The 18586-nt window shown below is 44.3% G+C and overlaps 1 protein-coding gene across 1 annotated transcript in view; it reads left to right on the top strand.

Annotated features, from left to right (window-relative positions):
- Nucleotides 1–18586, top strand: part of ECPAS (Ecm29 proteasome adaptor and scaffold) — a 305571-nt gene that overhangs the window by 256249 nt on the left and 30736 nt on the right. Inside the window, exons 42-44 of the mRNA XM_068124669.2 lie at nt 12140–12351; nt 12500–12543; nt 15003–15189. Of these exons, the coding sequence (XP_067980770.2) occupies nt 12140–12351; nt 12500–12543; nt 15003–15189 (443 nt within the window). The remainder of the gene's footprint in view (nt 1–12139; nt 12352–12499; nt 12544–15002; nt 15190–18586) is intronic.

Raw genomic sequence — 18586 nt, 5'->3', positions numbered from 1 at the left:
ATGGAATTAAAGGAAGATGGAAAATATATATGGAAATGCTGTTGAATACAGAGAATGAATGGGATGGCAACATAGAGAGTAACCCAGTTTTAGGACCGGCAGAGAAGATAACTGAGAAGGAAGTTGAGGAAGCGATAAAAGCAATGAAGGGTAGAAAAGCGGGAGGGCCGACGGGAGTTGTGGGAGATATGTTGAAGGCAGCAGGAAGTTGGGGTGTGAAGAGAATGACAGAGATCTGTATTCTGGTGGTGAAAGAAGGCCGCATTCCAGTGGATTGGGAACTGAGTACCCTCGTCCCTCTATACAAGGGGAAAGGTGACCATCTGGAGTGTGGCTCGTACCGAGCGATAAAGTTATTGGAGCATGGAATTAAGGTATTGGAAAGGGTGTTGGAGAGGAGGATAAGGAAGAAAGTGAAGATCGATGAAATGCAGTTTGGATTCATGCCAGGAAGAGGAACGACAGACGTGCTTTTCATTGTGAGGCAGTTGCAGGAGAAGTACATGGAGAAGAGGAAGAAGTTGTTTCTTGGGTTTGTTGATCTGGAGAAAGCATTCGATCGGGTTCCACGCAAAGTATTGACATGGGCATTGAGGAAGTTAGGAGTGGAGGAATGGTTGATCAGAGTAGTGATGGCAATGTACAAAAGAGCGCGCACAGCTGTAAGGACGAAGGACGGGAACAGTGGTGAGTTTGAGGTGAAGGTGGGAGTGCATCAAGGGTCGGTACTAAGTCCACTACTATTTGTAGCTGTGATGGAGGTGCTGGCTCAGAACGTAAAGGAGGGTTTACCGTGGGAGTTGTTGTATGCAGATGATCTGGTGTTGATTGCGGAAAGTATGGATAGACTGAAGGAAAAGATGAACACGTGGAAGGAATGTATGGAGACAAAAGGTCTGAAGGTGAATATCGGAAAGACGAAGGTGATGGCAAGTGGTAAAGCATGTGGTGAAGGGGAAAGAACTGGGAAGTGGCCCTGTGCTGTGTGTAGGAAGGGTGTCGGAGTGAACTCCATTCAGTGTACAATGTGCGCTGAGTGGGTTCATCAAAAAATGTAGTGGTCTGAGAGGGTCATTAACCAGTGTGGCAGCTACATTCAAATGTAAGGTGTGCACAGAGGGAGCTGCAGATGGAGGAAATGTTTAGTTGGATCTTGGAGACGGCGTGAAGCTGGAAGGTGTGAAAACATTTTGCTACCTCGGAGACATGCTGAATGGAGAAGGTGGATCAGACTCGGCAAAGGTTGCTCGAGTGAGATGTGCATGGAAGAAGTTTCGGGAATTGAGTGGCATGCTGATGATGAGGGGAGTGTCGTTGAAGCTGAAGGGAAAGGTGTATGCTGCATGTGTGCGAAGTGTTATGATTTATGGGAGCGAGACATGGGTAATGAACGTAGAGCAGCAACGAAGGTTGGAAAGGGTGGAAATGCGAATGGTTCGACGGATGTGCGGAGTATCGTTGAGAGAGAGGAGGACAAATGATGAATTGCGAAAGATGATGGGAATAGAGCCTGTGATTGATGCTGTGAAGAGGAACAGGTTGAGATGGTTTGGTCATGTGTTGAGGAAGGATGAAAGTGACTGGTTGAGAAGAGTGATGGAAATGAATGTCGAAGGAAGTAGAAGACGGGGAAGACCGAGAAAGACTTGGCTAAAGATGGTGGAAGAAGAAATGTGGGCAAGGGGGTTAACAAGGAGAGATGCAGAAAATAGGGCAAAATGGAGAAGATTGTCATGGGGACCGCAAGGCTAACCCCCGCTCTAGCAGGGAAAATGGCCTTTTAAAATGCATGTTGTTGTTGTTGTTGTTGTTGTTGTTGTGATTTACTTCATTAATTTCCTTTCTGTGCATTTTGTTTGTTTTCTTGTTTGCATGATGTTGGGTCGAGGATAAACCCGTGTGGCTTTCGTCTGTGCAGGTAAGCGTTTTGGTCCCGTCCTGTGCGCCAAAAAATACCGCCAATTTTCGGCTTGATCGCTTCGGAGTAAAGACCGACCGACTATCCGTCCAAGGCTGGTCTTCATCGGTCGTGGACTTGACATTATTAAGGAGAAGTGAACTGACAAAATGTACAGCAAAGTGCTGTGAGTCAGTGCTGATGGTGATTGTTGCTTGTTTTAAAAACTGGACCTCTGTACGTGCTTATTGAGGAGTAGAAGCGGGACTCTCTCACCAAACGTGCTTATTGAGGTGCAAAAGTGGGCTTCTCTCACCGAACGTGCTTATTGAGGAGCGAAAGTGGGATTCTCTCACTATGTGCTTATCGAGGAGCGAAAGTTGAATTATCTCACTGTACATGCTTAGTGAGGAGCGAAAGCGGGACTTTCACTGAACGTGCTTATTGAGGAGCGAAAGCTGGACGAACTCTCAGTATGTGGTTATTGAGGAGCGAAAGCGGGATGCTCGCACTGTACATGCTCATTGAGGAGCGAAGGTGGGATTCTCTCAGTCTGTTTTGTAGTGCCTGCTTGCCTGGTCCTCATCCTGTCTCAGTTTTGTCGTGCCTGCTCACATGGTCCTCATCCTGTCTCCATTTTGCCGTGCCTGCTCACATGGTCCTCGTCCTGCCTCCCTGTTTCGTTGTGCCTGCTCACCTGGTCCTTGTCATGCCTACGTTTTGCCGTGCCTGCTCACCTGGTCCTCGTCCTGCCTACATTTTGTTGTGCCTGTTCACCTGATCCTCGTCCTGCCTTCTTGTTTTGTTGTGCCTGCTCACCTGGTCCTCGTCACGCCTGCATTTCGTCGTGCCTGCTCGCCTGATCCTCGTCCTGCCTCCCTGTTTAGCTAGGTGATTTTTGTGGAAGAACTGATTGATTTTGGTGGGAGAACTGAGTGATCACTGAGTACTGAGAAGACTGACTTTTATGAAAAGTGATTGATTTTTGATTTTGTGAACAGCATTCACTTGTTGTAACCTGACCAAGTGCAACTTTAAGGTATGAGGGAGAGAGAGTGATAAAAGGAAGGGGGGGGGGGGGAGGAATGGGTGGGTGAGGAAGAGAAGGACGGAAGGTAGTGAGTGGATGAAGGAGAAAAAGATGGGGTGGGGAGAGGCGAGGGAGGCGGGAGGGAGCGAGGTGGTTGGGGGAGGAGGAATGAAAAGATGGAAAGAGGGAGTGAGTGGGGTGGATGTGGATATGAGTGACTTGAGGGTGGGGAGGAAGGAGGGGTGCGAGTGTAGAGAGAGCGGTCTGTGTTTGTGTGTGTGTGCATTCTTGCACACAGTATTATGATAACAGCCTGGTTAGGAGTTCTAGCAGGTCAGCCAGGCAGCACTGCTAACCTGAGCGTCCCATATGAATCAAGATGGTACAAACTTGGCCTGGCAGGCAGTGGCTCAGAAGCAAGGTTTGGCTCTACTCGGCAGATTGAATGTGGGATCAAGGGGGTTGGGGGAGGATGGAGGTGGTGGAAATGATGGAGAATGTGGTTGGAAGTGTTGTGTGTGCCGGAGACCAGATGGAAAGGAGACAAGGCGAGGAAGTTGTTAGGAGGATACAAGCTGGTGCACGCAGGTGGGGATGGAAGGAGTAATGGTGTAGGAATATAGTGTTGGAAGAGATTAGCCAGCACGGTGGTCAGAGTGGAAAGATGGGAGGGACGGAAAGTTATGGCATGGGTGGTGATGGTGATAGAGGCAAATGGTATGTGTTATGTCGGTATATGTGCCACAAACGGGAAGGACTAGTGCAGAGAAGCAGGAATTCAGGGACACACTGGAGGGGATGATGGGAATGGTTGAGATTGAGGAGATGCTGTGCATTGCGGGGGACTTTAACACGCATGTGGGAGTAGTGGAGGTGGGTGAAGAAGAATGTGTTGGCAATTTTTTTGGGGAACAAGGAATAGAGAGGGTCAAGAGCTGGTGGAGGTGGTTGCAAGGAATGGGGTGGCCATATATGGTTCATTCTTTCAAAAGTGGGAAAGCCATAAGATTACTAGTAGGAGTGGACAGCATAGGACAGAATTGGATTTGGTGGTGGTAAGGAAGCGACAACTGTGGAGGGTTAAGGATTGCAATGTAGTGTCAGGAGAGAATGTTACCACCCAGCACAAGCCTGTGGTGTTTTTTGTGAGGATAAAGAAAAGGAGGGAGGTGAAGAGCAGGTTTCGGAACGGTATATTAGGTGTGGGAAGTGTCGAGGAAACGTCGCCGTAGAGTACAAAATGGCGGCTTAAGAACTCAGCTAAGTGACAGAGAGCTGACCAAGATGGCGCACTGCAATTTTGTTAAGGCTTATTTTGTTGTTTTTTTGTGATCGCTACTCAAAATGGTCTTCAAATATGGTGTTTTTAACACCCAAACACCCAGTTTTCACTCATACACTTCCTTGGAGTTCGATAAGTATATATGCAGTGTTTGGGGCTGCTAGGTTTCATCGTTTTGGAATTATGTGGAAGAGACGCACACTAACTGACTGGCTAATGGACACATGTTGCCTTGTATTATTATTATTAGTATTAGTAGTATTATAGATAGATGCCTCCGCTGATGAAATTGCCAGAGCCATTTTGTTTTCGGGTTGTACGTCTGTCTGGCTGTCCTTGTGTCAGTCCGTGATAGGTTTTCGTTACCACGATAACTTGAGAACGGCTGAAGGGATCTAAGTCAAACTTGGCACAGGTATGTATAATGATGTAATAATGTGGGCGGAGGTATATCGGTCAACATCACGATGTCAGAGTGTTGTACTTTTATTTCTTTTTGGTAAAAACACTTCGAAAATTTGTCAATGATACAAAATGCAAAATACATCATAAGTAAGAACACAGACTGAGATAGGTGTTTATTGATGAGTCGAGTTGTTTGTTTTGGGGTTTCTGACTTTAGTCTCCTCTTCAGCAAGTGAATGGCATGCTCCATTGGATATAAATCAGGAGATTGACTTGGACAGTGTAAAACCTTCCACTTTTTTCCCTGATGAACTCCTTGGTTGCGTTGGCAGTGTATTTTGGGTGATTGTCTTGCTGCATGGTGAAGTGCTGCCCAATGAGGTTAGAGGCATTTTCTTGTACATAGGCAGACAAAATGTTATTGTCCACTTCTGAATTCATGAATCTGCTGCTGCCATCATCATCAACATGTTACATCATGTTACATCATCAACAAAGATGAGTGAGCCAGTTCCAGAAGCAGCCATGAAAGCTCAATCCATGACACAACCTCCATCATGCTTCACACATGATGTGCTATGCTTTGGATTGATCACATGCAGTCCTTCCTTTCTCCACAGTTTCACCTTTCCATCGCTTTGGTAAGGGTTTATCTTTGGTCTCATCTGTCCATAAAACTTTGATCCAGAACTCTACTGTCTCATGTCTGTACTTCTTGGCAAATTCTAATCTGACCTTTCTATTTTTGGTGTTGATGAGATGTTTGCATCTTGTGGTGTAGCCTTTGTAATTCTGCTGGGTAAGTCTTCTGTGAATGGTAGATTGTGATACTTTCACCCCTGCACTCTGGAGGTTGGTAGTGATGTCACTGACGGTTGTTTTAAGATTTTCCTTCACAGTTCTGCTGATTTTTATATCATCTGTAGTTGTTTTCTTTGGCTGACCATGAGTCTACTTAGCAATAGACGTTGTCTATTGGTTGACTGGCTGTTGACGTTGTCTATTACTGGCTGTTGACGTTGTCTATTGCTAAGTAGACTCGTGGTTTCTTTCTTTTTCAAGATATTACAAATTGTTATATTTGGTATTCCCAATTTTTGTGCTCTGGTTCTAATTGAATTCTTCTGTTCTTTCAGCTTCCAAATTGCTTGCTTTTTTTTTTCATAGACAGTTCTCTGGTCTTCATGTTGGTTTATGCCTACTGACTCCAAAGGCAGACTCTCAAGGCAAAAGCAAAGGCTAAAACCAAGACTCGACATTTACTGCTCTTTTATGTGTGAATGATCCATGAAACAAGAAACACATGAGCAACTAGAAAGAGCAATCAGAGATTGCAGACTCTCGCCAGGACGTGTTTCCAGTGGTTTTTAAGGCTTTTGTGTTGAAACAAATATTGCGGCTGAACCACGTGACCGGTGACGTCATCATTTTTTTTTCCTCCACCAATTTATCCCTAGATGATGTTCAAGAAATTTAATCTTGATTGGATGAAGTTTTGTACTTGTCGAATTATGACGTCATAATGGAGGCACCTATGACATCATCATTAACATATGTTATTCCACATGGAGAGTTCTTTACAATGAGTAATGTCTCCATTTTTTCTATGCAGCACTTTCAGAGATATAGAGGTGCAAAGGTTTTTGGTTTTTCCAAGATGGCGCCCATACCACGTGACCTTATGACGTCATTATCATTAAAAAAAATATACGGGTGGAGTTGCACCTATGGTGAAACTTTCCTGTCAATCGGACCAACGGTTGCAGAGAAAATCACATTTATTTTGTGCGGACAAACAAACAGACAAACAAACAAACGGACTCAAATGCAATACCCTCTCCTCAGGCGAGCGTAACAAGAAACACCTTTCAGTCATTTGCTCCAATACTTTTGCTTACCTAAAATGTGGGGACTGAATATAAAAACTGTTATTGTTCTGCAATGATAAAGCATCGATATACATAAAATTACCAATAAATAGAAGCTGGCCTTCTGTATTCTTTCCTTGTATTCATCTTTTGATCTCAAATCCAGATTTCTTGAGTATATAGCAATAATAACAAATTTGACTTCACTGTTCCAATACTTATGGAGGGTACTATATATATATATATATATATATATTGTTGTGGATCTCAGAAACGTCGGCTCTCCCCTTATCAAGAGGGGGTTAATCCCCTCGTCTCTTATCTGGCCGACGCGATCCTGGGGGTTATAACGTCCTTCCCGGGCAGCGCTAGGTAGGGTTTTTAGGCCTAGGGATTCGCTACTACCTAAGTACTAACGCTGACCGGAAACGAGGGAATAACTCCCGCCCGAATCACGGATATTGATGGTAGATTGCCGAGCGGATAGCAATCCGCGATCCGAGCTGTTAACCAAGACTAGACCCGATTATAAGCTGTTCCGATCGTGCCACGTTTACCCAATGGAGAAAAGACTAGGACGATCGGATTAAGGAGAAACCAGAAGGAACAGGGCAATTTATTACAAATGTACAAAGAAGAAGAGGAAACGAAAGAATGTACAAGCAAGAAAGAGGAAGGAAAAGTACACAGGGCAGCCTTAGACAGTCTTATTCTATTCCCCAGACAAACGGGCCCGTCTCACACACAGACACTCACACAGGGATTGCAGATGAACAGGTTGATGGTCACCAGCGCATCCAGGGATGGCCTCCATGCAGCTCTCTCTCTCCGGTCCCCAGCTCGTACCGTGAAGATGGATTCCAATAGCAGAGAGGAGTTCGTATGGTGCCGTTGGGATGCACTGAGCTACTTGTGGGGTGAATGGTAGGGAAGGGCTCTGGCGGTTAATCACTCGCAGGCCATTACTGCATTTTATCCACGTGGCTGGAATATTCGCTATCGGCTGGCTTGCCTGTAGCCGCGTACGTAATAAACGAATACCGTTCCAAGCCTCGAACCACCAATACAATCAAGGGCTCTCAATGCACTCGCCGTAAAAGTCCTCTTGCCAAAGCGTGAATTGTCCAAGTCCTCCCCGCACAGTCCTTATGCAAAACGTGAATTGTCCAAGTCCTCCCCGCACAGTCCTGTTCAAGGGCTTTGCGTGCGCGCTTTTATAAGCCAAGCCAGCGAACGCTCTTGAAGCCCAAAGCCACGCCTGTCAGGCGATCCCACTCCAGCCCTGGTTGGCTGTTTATGGCTTACTGGCCCCGCCTTGATGACTGGTTGACGTGGCCGCACCTTCATCCTGGCGCTCCGCCCCCTTTTCGGGCCTTACCTCGTGGGTTTCTGGGCTGGTTTGAGCGGAAGCCCAGTGAGGTTGCGAATGCTGCTGACAAAGGCGCGTAACAAATTGGGAAGGGTCATGGGGCACAGACTGGAGCGCGCTTAATGGCATTGCTTGGAAGGGAGGCTGCCAAAATGAACGGAAGGGCCTACTCTTATTTGATTGACGCAACGCAGATGCAGCTATTGGGAAATGGCCTTATCTAACACATACTAAGAAATAACTGACATCCTATGGTGAGCTACGTGTTGCTTGTGGCCTATCTATGGGGTGCTACCTTTAACCTTTAATGATGTTATTATTTACAAGTGTGGGTTCTCAAAACCGCAACAATATATATATATATATATATATATATATATATATATATATGGACCATTTGTATTTACAAAATATTTAACTTTTTCATGTTTTTGTCGATAAAATACCTTGTCACTCTTTAATGTCACCTTGATTGATGTAGCAGATGATAATTATGTCAGAAGACGTTAAAGGCTTAGCAGAAAAATTAAATCCGAGCACTGCTTTTGAATTTGTGCACAGTAAAAATTGCACGGGCTGCATAAATTTGCCTAATAGGCCGCCTGAAGCCCATAGGCCGTGGGTTGAGAACCGCTGCTCTTGACAATGGACTTTGACCAAATCACATCTCATTATCCAAGTTAAAGAATCCACATATTCTACTGTGCCCCAGATGGTTTATTGAAACAACTATGGCAGTGTCTGCTAAGCAGGGAACTCGTGTTAACTTCAAAAGAATGCGAATATAGGATTAATCTCAGCATGGAAATCTAACTCCCACAATCTCACAGGGCAGCACAAGATAACTTAATTGGTATAAAGTCAAGGCATGAGTTCATTGAAATGCTACCACAGACTGATTTGGTTGCAACAGATGGATACGAGCATCACTGCAAGGTTGAAAATGAATTGCTTGGATGGTCATCAGTCGTTGGCCGTGTGGTTTCCATCTTGAGGGCACACAAACAGCAGCTGTTGAGATGTTGATTAAAAAAAACAAATACAAATGTGTTGATTAGTTTGAGCTTGAAACAAACAGAAGAACATTGTCATAAAGAATATCCAAGAAGTGATGTGAGACATAAACTTAAAGCTGGAAAAGTTATGGTTAAAATTATTTGAGCAATGTTATTCATTGGCACTCCAGAGGTATGTTTTTTATTATTATTTATTTATTTATTTGTTTGTTTATTTTGCTTATGTAAGCTTGGTGTGTGCCATTAGTTTCATTAAGCTGATATCGTTTTGATTTTTCACAATATAATTCTAAAGTATAGACATCATACACTTATGGATCTTAATATTAGGCATCAACGTATCTTAAAGTTCCCGGTGTGTACCCCAATTTAGAATAGGTACACCGTATCCCTGCGCATCGTAAGAGCATGACCAAGGGTTGGCGTCAGGAAAGGCATCCGGCCATAAAAACATTGCCTCAAACAGGGAACCATGATTGTCATGGGGCCCGCAAGGCTAACCCCCGCTCTAGCGGGGAAAATGGCCTTAAAACGATCATTCATTCATTCATTCATTCAACGTATCTTAAAGTTTTTATTCGAAGCTGGTTCCTGCTCCAAATCAATCGATCAATGGTTGGTGGCAATGTATGGTGAAAGTGTTGTTTTGTGCCATATTTTACTGTCTTCAAAACAACTATCAGGGATGCCTCTTCATGGTGGTTGTACCCCTAACACAAGTCGGGGGCCATATATCCCCATTCTTCCCTTCCGCCCAGATTCATCAGGGCAGTGCGCTCATGGTCAGAATGCCGATCAGTCCCCATGGACCGGCCCTTTCCCTCTTGTCTCTATATCTTCTCTCTCTAACTCTGTCGTGGCCCTGACTCTGTGCTGGTGGGAGTGCACCATCTTGGATGTGGGGGATCTCTGGGTCACTCCTTGGAGATTGGTCGGCTGTCTCCGTGCCGTGGGCATATTGGAGAGAACTGCACAACACCAATAACAACGACAACAGTTGTCAAATGAGCAACTGACTTGAACTATGGACACTAATCCTTTGGAGATTACCCCATGTCAGGATGGCCGGCAGATGTGACTGACTCACAAACCTTTGCCCATAGTTTAAGACATTTGTCAAGGAGGATTACCACATTAAAGTCACCAAAATATCCACAGAATTTGTAATTTCTGAAGGCAATGTTTTCACCATTATCTAAAAAGAGTTCGGTGTTTGTCTGGAAACTGGTGACATTGCTTGGTTTCACCACTGGGATCCTGAAAACAAATACCATTTAAATCCATGCCATGGAATAGCACACGGGATCACAAGAAGAACACAGGAAGTTTTACATTCAGCTGTCAGTCTGCAAGATCATGTCCTTGGTTCTCAAGGATGCCAACCCTTCTGATTGACTATGTGCTTCACAAGATTACAATTACAGACAGGTAAATATTACACCATTTTCATGCAAAAATTACAGTAGACCATCGATGACAAATGGCAAAGTATATTGTCCAAAAGTGGGCTCTTCCTTCACGATGATGTACCTGTACAAAAGGCCCAGGCTGTTTTTCATGACTGTTGTTTCAAGCAGTTAAGATCACACTCTTGCACCGGCCGGAGCTGTTACCCAGCGACCTTTTTCGGTTTTGACAATAGAAGTCCCACCTCCATGTGTGGCTCCCGATTCGCTGATGATGAGGAACTAACTGAAGCAACTGAGAAATACCGAAATAGAGCAATCTGAAAACTTTGGTTTTACTATTGTAAGCGGTTTTAAGGACAACTTGTGCAACTGCATTGAAGTCAAGGGACACTATATTGAAAATAAATAATAATTAATGTTGCCTTGTGCTGGGTTGCTGTGAGCAACTTCTTCCGATAACCTTTTGAACACCCCTCATACATTCTCGGGTTCATACTTGAGGAATTGTGATGATGTCTTTCAATTCTGATGCTTTGAAGATGACAATGCCGTAAATCATGAAGTCTGCATACCTTCGCATGATGCTGATAATTTTGTCCTGTCACATAATAGATACCTTTATATTCCTCACCTCACTAGATGGTGAATACATGGAATATAGGGCCCATATTCAGTAGATTTGATGCACACCTGTATTAAATTTGTTTTTGGAAATAAGTCTGCAGAAGTAGTATAAGAAAATACCTACATATAAAATAAATACCTACCTACAATAAAATACCAACCTACAATCACAGCTTGATGGAGTACTGCTTTGCCCTCTGACCTGATGCCCCTGCCTCACATCTTGCCCTTCTTGATGCTGTGGAAACCAAGGCCCTCAAAATCATTGCGATCTTTTGTGATGATCCTGAGTGTGTAGGCCTGTTACTTTCACATCATAGACAGGTTGGTGGCCTCTCTGTATTCTACCATCGCCTTTTTTCATCTTGCACCATCTCCCTTTCTTGGCTCCGCCCCTCCCAAGTTCCTGCAGGGTGCACACAATCTGCCAGTAATGAATCCTCTTCTTGTTAAACTCCCAAAATCCAGGCTCACTGTTCACCTTCACTCGTTTGTTCATCTTTTTTCTCTCCCGTGAAACCAACTTTCCCAGTCTGTTCAGTCCCATTCTTCCCTTCACGGCTCCAAGACAGCTGTTCCACCAGTACCACTTGCCATACCCCATCCATACACATGATCCATTCTAGCCCAAATGACCCCATTCCCCTTTTTCCAGGTTATTGTGATTTCCCCCCTCTTCATCACCTCTTTTCCCTTGTTAGTTGTAGGTTGGTTTGCTCCTTTTCTGTTTTATTCCCACTTTCCCCTTCCTCTTCTTTCTGTGTTTCACCTTCTGTGCAGCTTGTTCACCCCAATGTGTCCTTCTCCCACCTCCACTTGATCTCCCTCTCACTTCTCTGCTATTGGTATTTTCCCCTTTCCATTTGTTTCCCTTCCATTCTGCTCTAGCTATTCCACAACTTTGATTATGTATACAAAAACAACAAAATTTTAACTTTATTTTGGGTGTAAACCATGAATACATTCCCAGTGGAGCTTGCAAGACAGATGAGACAAAGTAGGAAATACAAATGGTTAAAAGAACTGTTACCTCTCAAACCTCCTGGTTATTATTGTTCATAAATTGCACTTAGGCTCCTCATCTTGATCGTTTCATTAGTTTGGGATTGGATGAATTGCAGGAGAATTGCGCAGAACTTCGGGCACATTTCCTTGGCCAAAGCTTTTGACACGACCATTTAAGAATTCCTGTATATGATGAATTCCATTCTATAACGAAGACGAATACCTGGTGTGCAGGCAACGCGGGCGGTGTGCGACTCTACTTGGATGAATTGCTGGCTTTATCCCAGAAGGCATTGCAGTCTCGATCATGGAATCTCAAAGCTCAAGGTGCTACTGCCATAGCAGCCACTGTAAAATTGCAAGGTGCTAACTTGCGGCCTGCTCAGCTCGGAGTGATCCTGGGATTTCTTCTACAAGGCCTTCCAGGCCGTATTTGGACAGGCAAGGTAAGCGATGGTTCCTAAAATTTGGAGAACGGATGATCTAAAAAAAAACTGTTTATTGATAGTATATATGGGTATTTTTATTGCATTACAAGTTTTTTTTAATTACAAAGTTAAAGTCCTATCATCTGACCATGCTGTTCATTCCCAGGAACAACTACTCAAAGCCATTTCTTCAGCAGTCACTGCAGCAAGGTGAGCGCATGCACATGGTGGATAGAAGTTGCAATGATATACAGACTTGGCATTTAATATGGAATATTTTTTTTGTGGGGGTGAACTTACTTTTCAAGATGACTTAGAACCAAAAGTTCATTGGAATTATGTTGAAATTATTCTAGATTTTGTTAATGTGACCTTTAAAAGAAACAAAAACCACATTTGACATTTTGAAGCAAATAAATTGATCCTTGAAAGTGATGTGAACTGATATCGAACTCATTTCACAGACAGTACTGTGTTAAACTTCTGTACGTTTTCCAGAAGTATCTCTTTATTTTACACATGAGCCAAAAAAAAATTCAACAAAAACATAAGTTAAATTATGACTGGGATTACGGACAGTAAAATTACAGTTCAGTACTTCGTGTAACCTCCACGAGCATTCAGGGGAGCACATACACGTCGAGGCATGCTGTTCACGAGATTTGCCAAGGTTTGGACAGGAATCGCTTGCCATGCAGTGACAATAGCCTGCTGCAATTCACGCACAGAGGCAGGCTGCTGGTCCAAGTTGTCGATTTGACACATTAATTCTGCCCACAAGTTCTCTATCGGATTCATATCCGGGGACATGGCAGGCCACTTCATATGCTCTACACCATGGTCAACAAGAAAGTGTTGGATCATGCGAGCACGATGAGGCCATGCATTGTCATCTTGGAAGACAAAGTTTCCTCGAAAGGCTGCACGAGCAAATGGAAGCAATGTTTCTTCCAGAATGGCCCTGTACTTGAACTGGTTCAGGTTTCCATTCAGAACAACCAGGTCAGTTTTGCCCCCTGCATGAAAAGCAGCCCAAATGGTCACCCCACCATCTCCAGCTTGGACTCTTGGCACTATGCAATCTTCGTTGTAGGCTTCATGCACTTGTCTGCGCACTCGGACGCGGCCATCTTGACGATAGACCAGAAATCTAGACTCGTCACTGAAGGTCACGTGATTCCAGTGTCCTGGCTGCCATTGACGGTGCTCTCTGGCCCACTGCAATCGGCGCTGGCTGTGTTGTCTGGTCAGGCGTGGCTTTCTCAAGGGACGCCTGGCACGATAGCCTGCTTGAACCAGTCGTTGGTTAACTAGCCTTCTGGATACAGGCACATTTGTCAGTTGCTGCCACTCAGCCCTAAGCGGATTAGCTGACTTGGTACGGCCATTGCAGACTAACCGGTGCAGCTGGTGATCATGTCTCCTTGTCATTCTGCGGGGACGTCCTGGCCTCGGTATTGGAATAGGGACAGCCCTCTGAGCATTTCGTTTCAGGATCTTTGACACCTGACCTTGAGTGATGCCATACTGCCAAGCAATAGCACGCTGTTTCATACCGGAATTTCGTAAAGCCACCACTCCATGACAAACAGCATTGTCGAGTTGACCGACCATCTCCAGAGGAAGCGGCAATAACTTTTGTAGATGTGCAGCAGTTGTTTTCCACTAATACAGAACGCAACAACCCTTATATACCCGATTGTGAAGCCAATCGTCAAATCTACCTGCCCTTACATTTTGTCACGCCACCTGTGATATTATCCTGTTATTGACTTCTTGCTGCGAAGGACAATCAGTGACATGGTTCTTTTAACAAAGAAATCACCGAAGCGTAAAAGAAACTCACCAGATTGATATACTGAGTTCAGGAAGTAAACCCAAGTCAAGAAAAGAAAAAAAAGCCATATTAAATGCCAAGTCTGTATTTGTGTCACCTGTACATGCAAATAAATATATTCCATCTGAGGTGGATGAAGAAGCCATCACTGAGAGAAAAACTATGGATGGCAGGATGGCCTAGAGGTACACACACTCGCCTGTAAGCTGACTAGCCTGGGTTTGATTCTCGACTTAGCTATAAACTGTCATCCTCGTGTTTCACAGGCAGGTTGTTTCATAAATGTGTGTGCCATTCCTCGGATGGACGGTAATTGAGCGTCCCATCTGCCAGCGTTAGTTGGTGGATGTTAACGATCTCATGGTATCCTTCACGAAGACTAAGTGAGTTATCGCTGGCACAATGACCGAATTCTAAATTCCTGCCCTAACCGGCAGAGGGCATTGCATCAGTGACACACCGCGCCCTCAGCCAATGATGCTACCCCGCAACCTTGTGCTGCATATGAACGAAGAAGAGGAAAACTACTTAAAATACAAAAAAAAGTGTTTCTTTCCATATTTTAGTTGCTAAATAACACAATTGCCAGATTATTCCAGTGGATCTGTTGGATTCTTTTTATATTTTAACCTTATTTTATGTCAGTGGATTATTCCAGTTGTGTTGTTGTTGATCTCTTCGTTTATTTCCAAGAAAAATAACTTGGTCATCTATATTCGTTTTAAAAGAAACAATGTCGAGTTGTTTTCAGTAAAACATTTCTCAGGAATCGTATAGATGTTGGTGTATACTGGGTGATTGTTGACGGGGTTGTCACGTCACTATTCCTCAGTGATTCAGTCAAAGACCTTGTCCAGCCAAGTCTGCCGGAGCTTTTGGATGCACTCAAGGCTGAATGTCGCAGAGAAAACTTGCAGTATCGAATGGCAGCCCTCACCTGTTTTTCTGAGGTGCTTCAGGTGACAGGGCAGGATCGGTTTTCTGAGCTTGCAGAACTACTCTTTCCTCTCATTTCGCAGGTATTACTGCAATGCATGTCACATTTATTTTCACCACACCTTCCCACCTCGATCCGGTTTGCTTCATTGCTGCAGAGTTCAACGGGAGAGGAAGTTTGTCGGGCAGTATAAGTCACTGACGTACATAAATAGAAGAATACATCGAAAACTGATTTTTACATCTGCCACCGAAGGTGGATGGAGGTTATGTTTTCACCACTGTGTGTCTGTTTGGCTGTCTGTTTGGCTGTCTGTTTGGCTGTCTGTTTGGCTGTCTGTTTGGCTGTCTGTTTGGCTGTCTGTTTGGCTGTCTGTTTGGCTGTCTGTTTGGCTGTCTGTTTGGCTGTCTGTTTGGCTGTCTGTTTGGCTGTCTGTTTGGCTGTCTGTTTGGCTGTCTGTTTGGCTGTCTGTTTGGCTGCCTGTTTGGCTGCCTGTTTGGCTGCCTGTTTGGCTGCCTGTTTGGCTGCCTGTTTGGCTGCCTGTTTGGCTGTCTGTTTGGCTGTCTGTTTGGCTGTCTGTTTGGCTGTCTGTTTGGCTGTCTGTTTGGCTGTCTGTTTGGCTGCCTGTTTGGCTGTCTGTTTGGCTGCCTGTTTGGCTGCCTGTTTGGCTGCCTGTTTGGCTGCCTGTTTGGCTGCCTGTTTGGCTGTCTGTTTGGCTGCCTGTTTGGCTGCCTGTTTGGCTGCCTGTTTGGCTGCCTGTTTGGCTGCCTGTTTGGCTGTCTGTTTGGCTGCCTGTTTGGCTGCCTGTTTGGCTGTCTGTTTGGCTGCCTGTTTGGCTGCCTGTTTGGCTGCCTGTTTGGCTGCCTGTTTGGCTGTCTGTTTGGCTGCCTGTTTGGCTGCCTGTTTGGCTGCCTGTTTGGCTGCCTGTTTGGCTGCCTGTTTGGCTGCCTGTTTGGCTGCCTGTTTGGCTGCCTGTTTGGCTGCCTGTTTGGCTGCCTGTTTGGCTGTCTGTTTGGCTGTCTGTTTGGCTGCCTGTTTGGCTGCCTGTTTGGCTGCCTGTTTGGCTGCCTGTTTGGCTGCCTGTTTGGCTGTCTGTTTGGCTGTCTGTTTGGCTGTTTGGTTTTGAGAACGATATCTCAAAAAGTTGTAGGAAGGATTCGGACGAAATTTGGCAGAGAGGTAGCGTATGTGACATGGCCAAAATAATGAGATTTTGGTGAAGATTCGGATTCGGCTGGTATAATTTTTCAAATGATTCTTCACCATTGGGAGATCGGGCCAAAAACTATACATAGGAGGATATCTGAAAACGTTATGGATGGATTTGGATGAAACTTGTTGAACAGGTTGTGTGTGTGACGAGGAAGAATCGAATCAATTTTGGTGAATATCTAGATTTGGATCCATCTAGTAGAATTTTTCAAGTGATTCTTCACCATTGGGAGATAGGGCCAAAAACGATATGTAGCAGGATATTTAAAAAAGTTGTGGACGGATTTAGACGAAACGTGTTGGACAGCTTTTGTGTGTGACAAGGAAGAATCGAATCAATTTTGGTGAAGATCTAGATTCGGATCCGGCTAGTAGAATTTTTCAAGTGAATCCTCACCATTGGGAGAAAGGGCCAAAAACGATATAGAGCACGATATCTCAAAAGGTTATGTACGGATTTGGACGAAACTTCGTGGACCGGTTCTGTGTGTGACAAGGACGAATCGATTCGATTTTGGTGAAGATCTGAATCTGCACTCGGATACGAGAATTATTTACTTTCAAAGTGATTCTTCACCATTGAGAGATCGGGCCAAAAGCGATATATAACATGATATTTAAAAAAGGTATGGACGAGTTATGACTAAACTAGCTGGATGAGTTGGTTCGGTGACAAGAACAAGCCGATTAGATTTTGGTTCAGGTCCGAATCCAGATCCGGCCTATCAGTGGATACAAAACATAAACTGTTCACCTGGTGGAGGTTTGCGCTCCATTGAGTGCCGTTCAAGTTTAATACATGGAAGAGCTTAATGACTGAAGGCTAAGGTTCATTTCTGGCTTGAATGATTTGACATAACTTTAGAACGTTGTCTCTGGCTTAAAAGGTGCATAGAAAATAATGGGAAAAAAAAATTCACAGTGCCCTTTTAAATATTCTTCCATCCATCCGTAATTCACCATTTTCTTCCTTCAGAAACTTTGATGCCTTCGCCGGAGGCATTATGTTTTCGGGTTGTCCGTCTGTGCATCCGTCTTGCCTCGATAGGTGTTTATGACCGGGATAACTTAAGAACGGCTGAAGGGAACCAAGTCAAACTTGATACAAGTATGTATAATGATGTAAAGATGAACGGATTAGATTATGGGGTCAAGAGGTCAAAGGTCAGGTGTCCCGGTTCAGGAAAAATCCTGTTACTGTGCTAACTTGTGAACCAGTGATGGGATTTTGACCAAACCTGGTATAAGTATATTTTATGAGGCAAAGATGACCTGATTAGATTTTGGCTTCAAAGGTCAGAGGTCATGTGAGGTAGAAATGTGATACTTGAGAATAGACGAAGGGATTTAAGTCAAACCTGGTACATGTATGTATATTGTATAATGATGTAATTATGTGGGCGGACGCATAATGGTAAACATCGCGACACCGTTGACTGTCATTCTAGTTGTTTCTTCTTCTATAAATGTTTCATGGTTGAACTTTTATCGTCAAATTATTATTAAATAACCAAGCTGCTGTTTTTCATAATTACACTATTTATACCCCGTTTTACACTTACAGATGGTTCACCCAGTTGATGATGAATTCTCGCCTGTCAGAAATCTAAACCATGTCTTGCTGGGACTGTGACCACAAAATGCTCTCCTCACCCACTTATTTCTCTCTTTTGCCCCATGGTTAGGAATACTGGGCTGATTAGGGAGATCACATGCGGGTGGAGTCTGCTGTTTGGCGAGATCGTATGCGAATGGAATGGAGCTGGTTAGGGAGATTGTATGTGCGTGGAATCATGCTGTGCAGGGCGAATCAAGCTAGTTAGAGAGATTTGGTTGGTTTGTGTGATTGATTGGACATTTAATGTGGGCTGGTTATGGAGATCGTATGTGGGTAGAATTGTGCTGGTTAGGGAGATTGTCTCTCTTTTGGGGCCCTGCCCAATGGTAGATTAAATGCAGCTGCAGCAATGTCCTGGCAAGGATTACACTGGTTTGTTTGCCATTGCCTTCCCAGCAGTAACCAGACCAATACAGTAATTTGGTATTTGTCCATGGTACCAGCGATAACTTACCTCCTCATGTCCAAAAATATTGTGAAATCTTCAACATCCATTAGCTAATGTTAGCAGATAAGTCTCCAGCTGAAGTCATTGATGCAACACCCTGCCTGTCTGTGAACCACTAGTCCGTCCTGATAATCAAACACAGACTGGACAGCTTAAAGGCAGGTGTGTTATACCCTTCACTCCTACACAGTCCTACAGCCT

The sequence above is a fragment of the Myxine glutinosa genome, chromosome 1 (assembly GCF_964187855.1).
Source record: "Myxine glutinosa chromosome 1, kmMyxGlut1.1, whole genome shotgun sequence".
NCBI classification, from domain to species: domain Eukaryota; kingdom Metazoa; phylum Chordata; class Myxini; order Myxiniformes; family Myxinidae; genus Myxine; species Myxine glutinosa.
The sequence above is the reverse complement of the archived record's forward strand: the minus strand, read 5'-3'. Positions and strand labels throughout refer to the sequence as shown.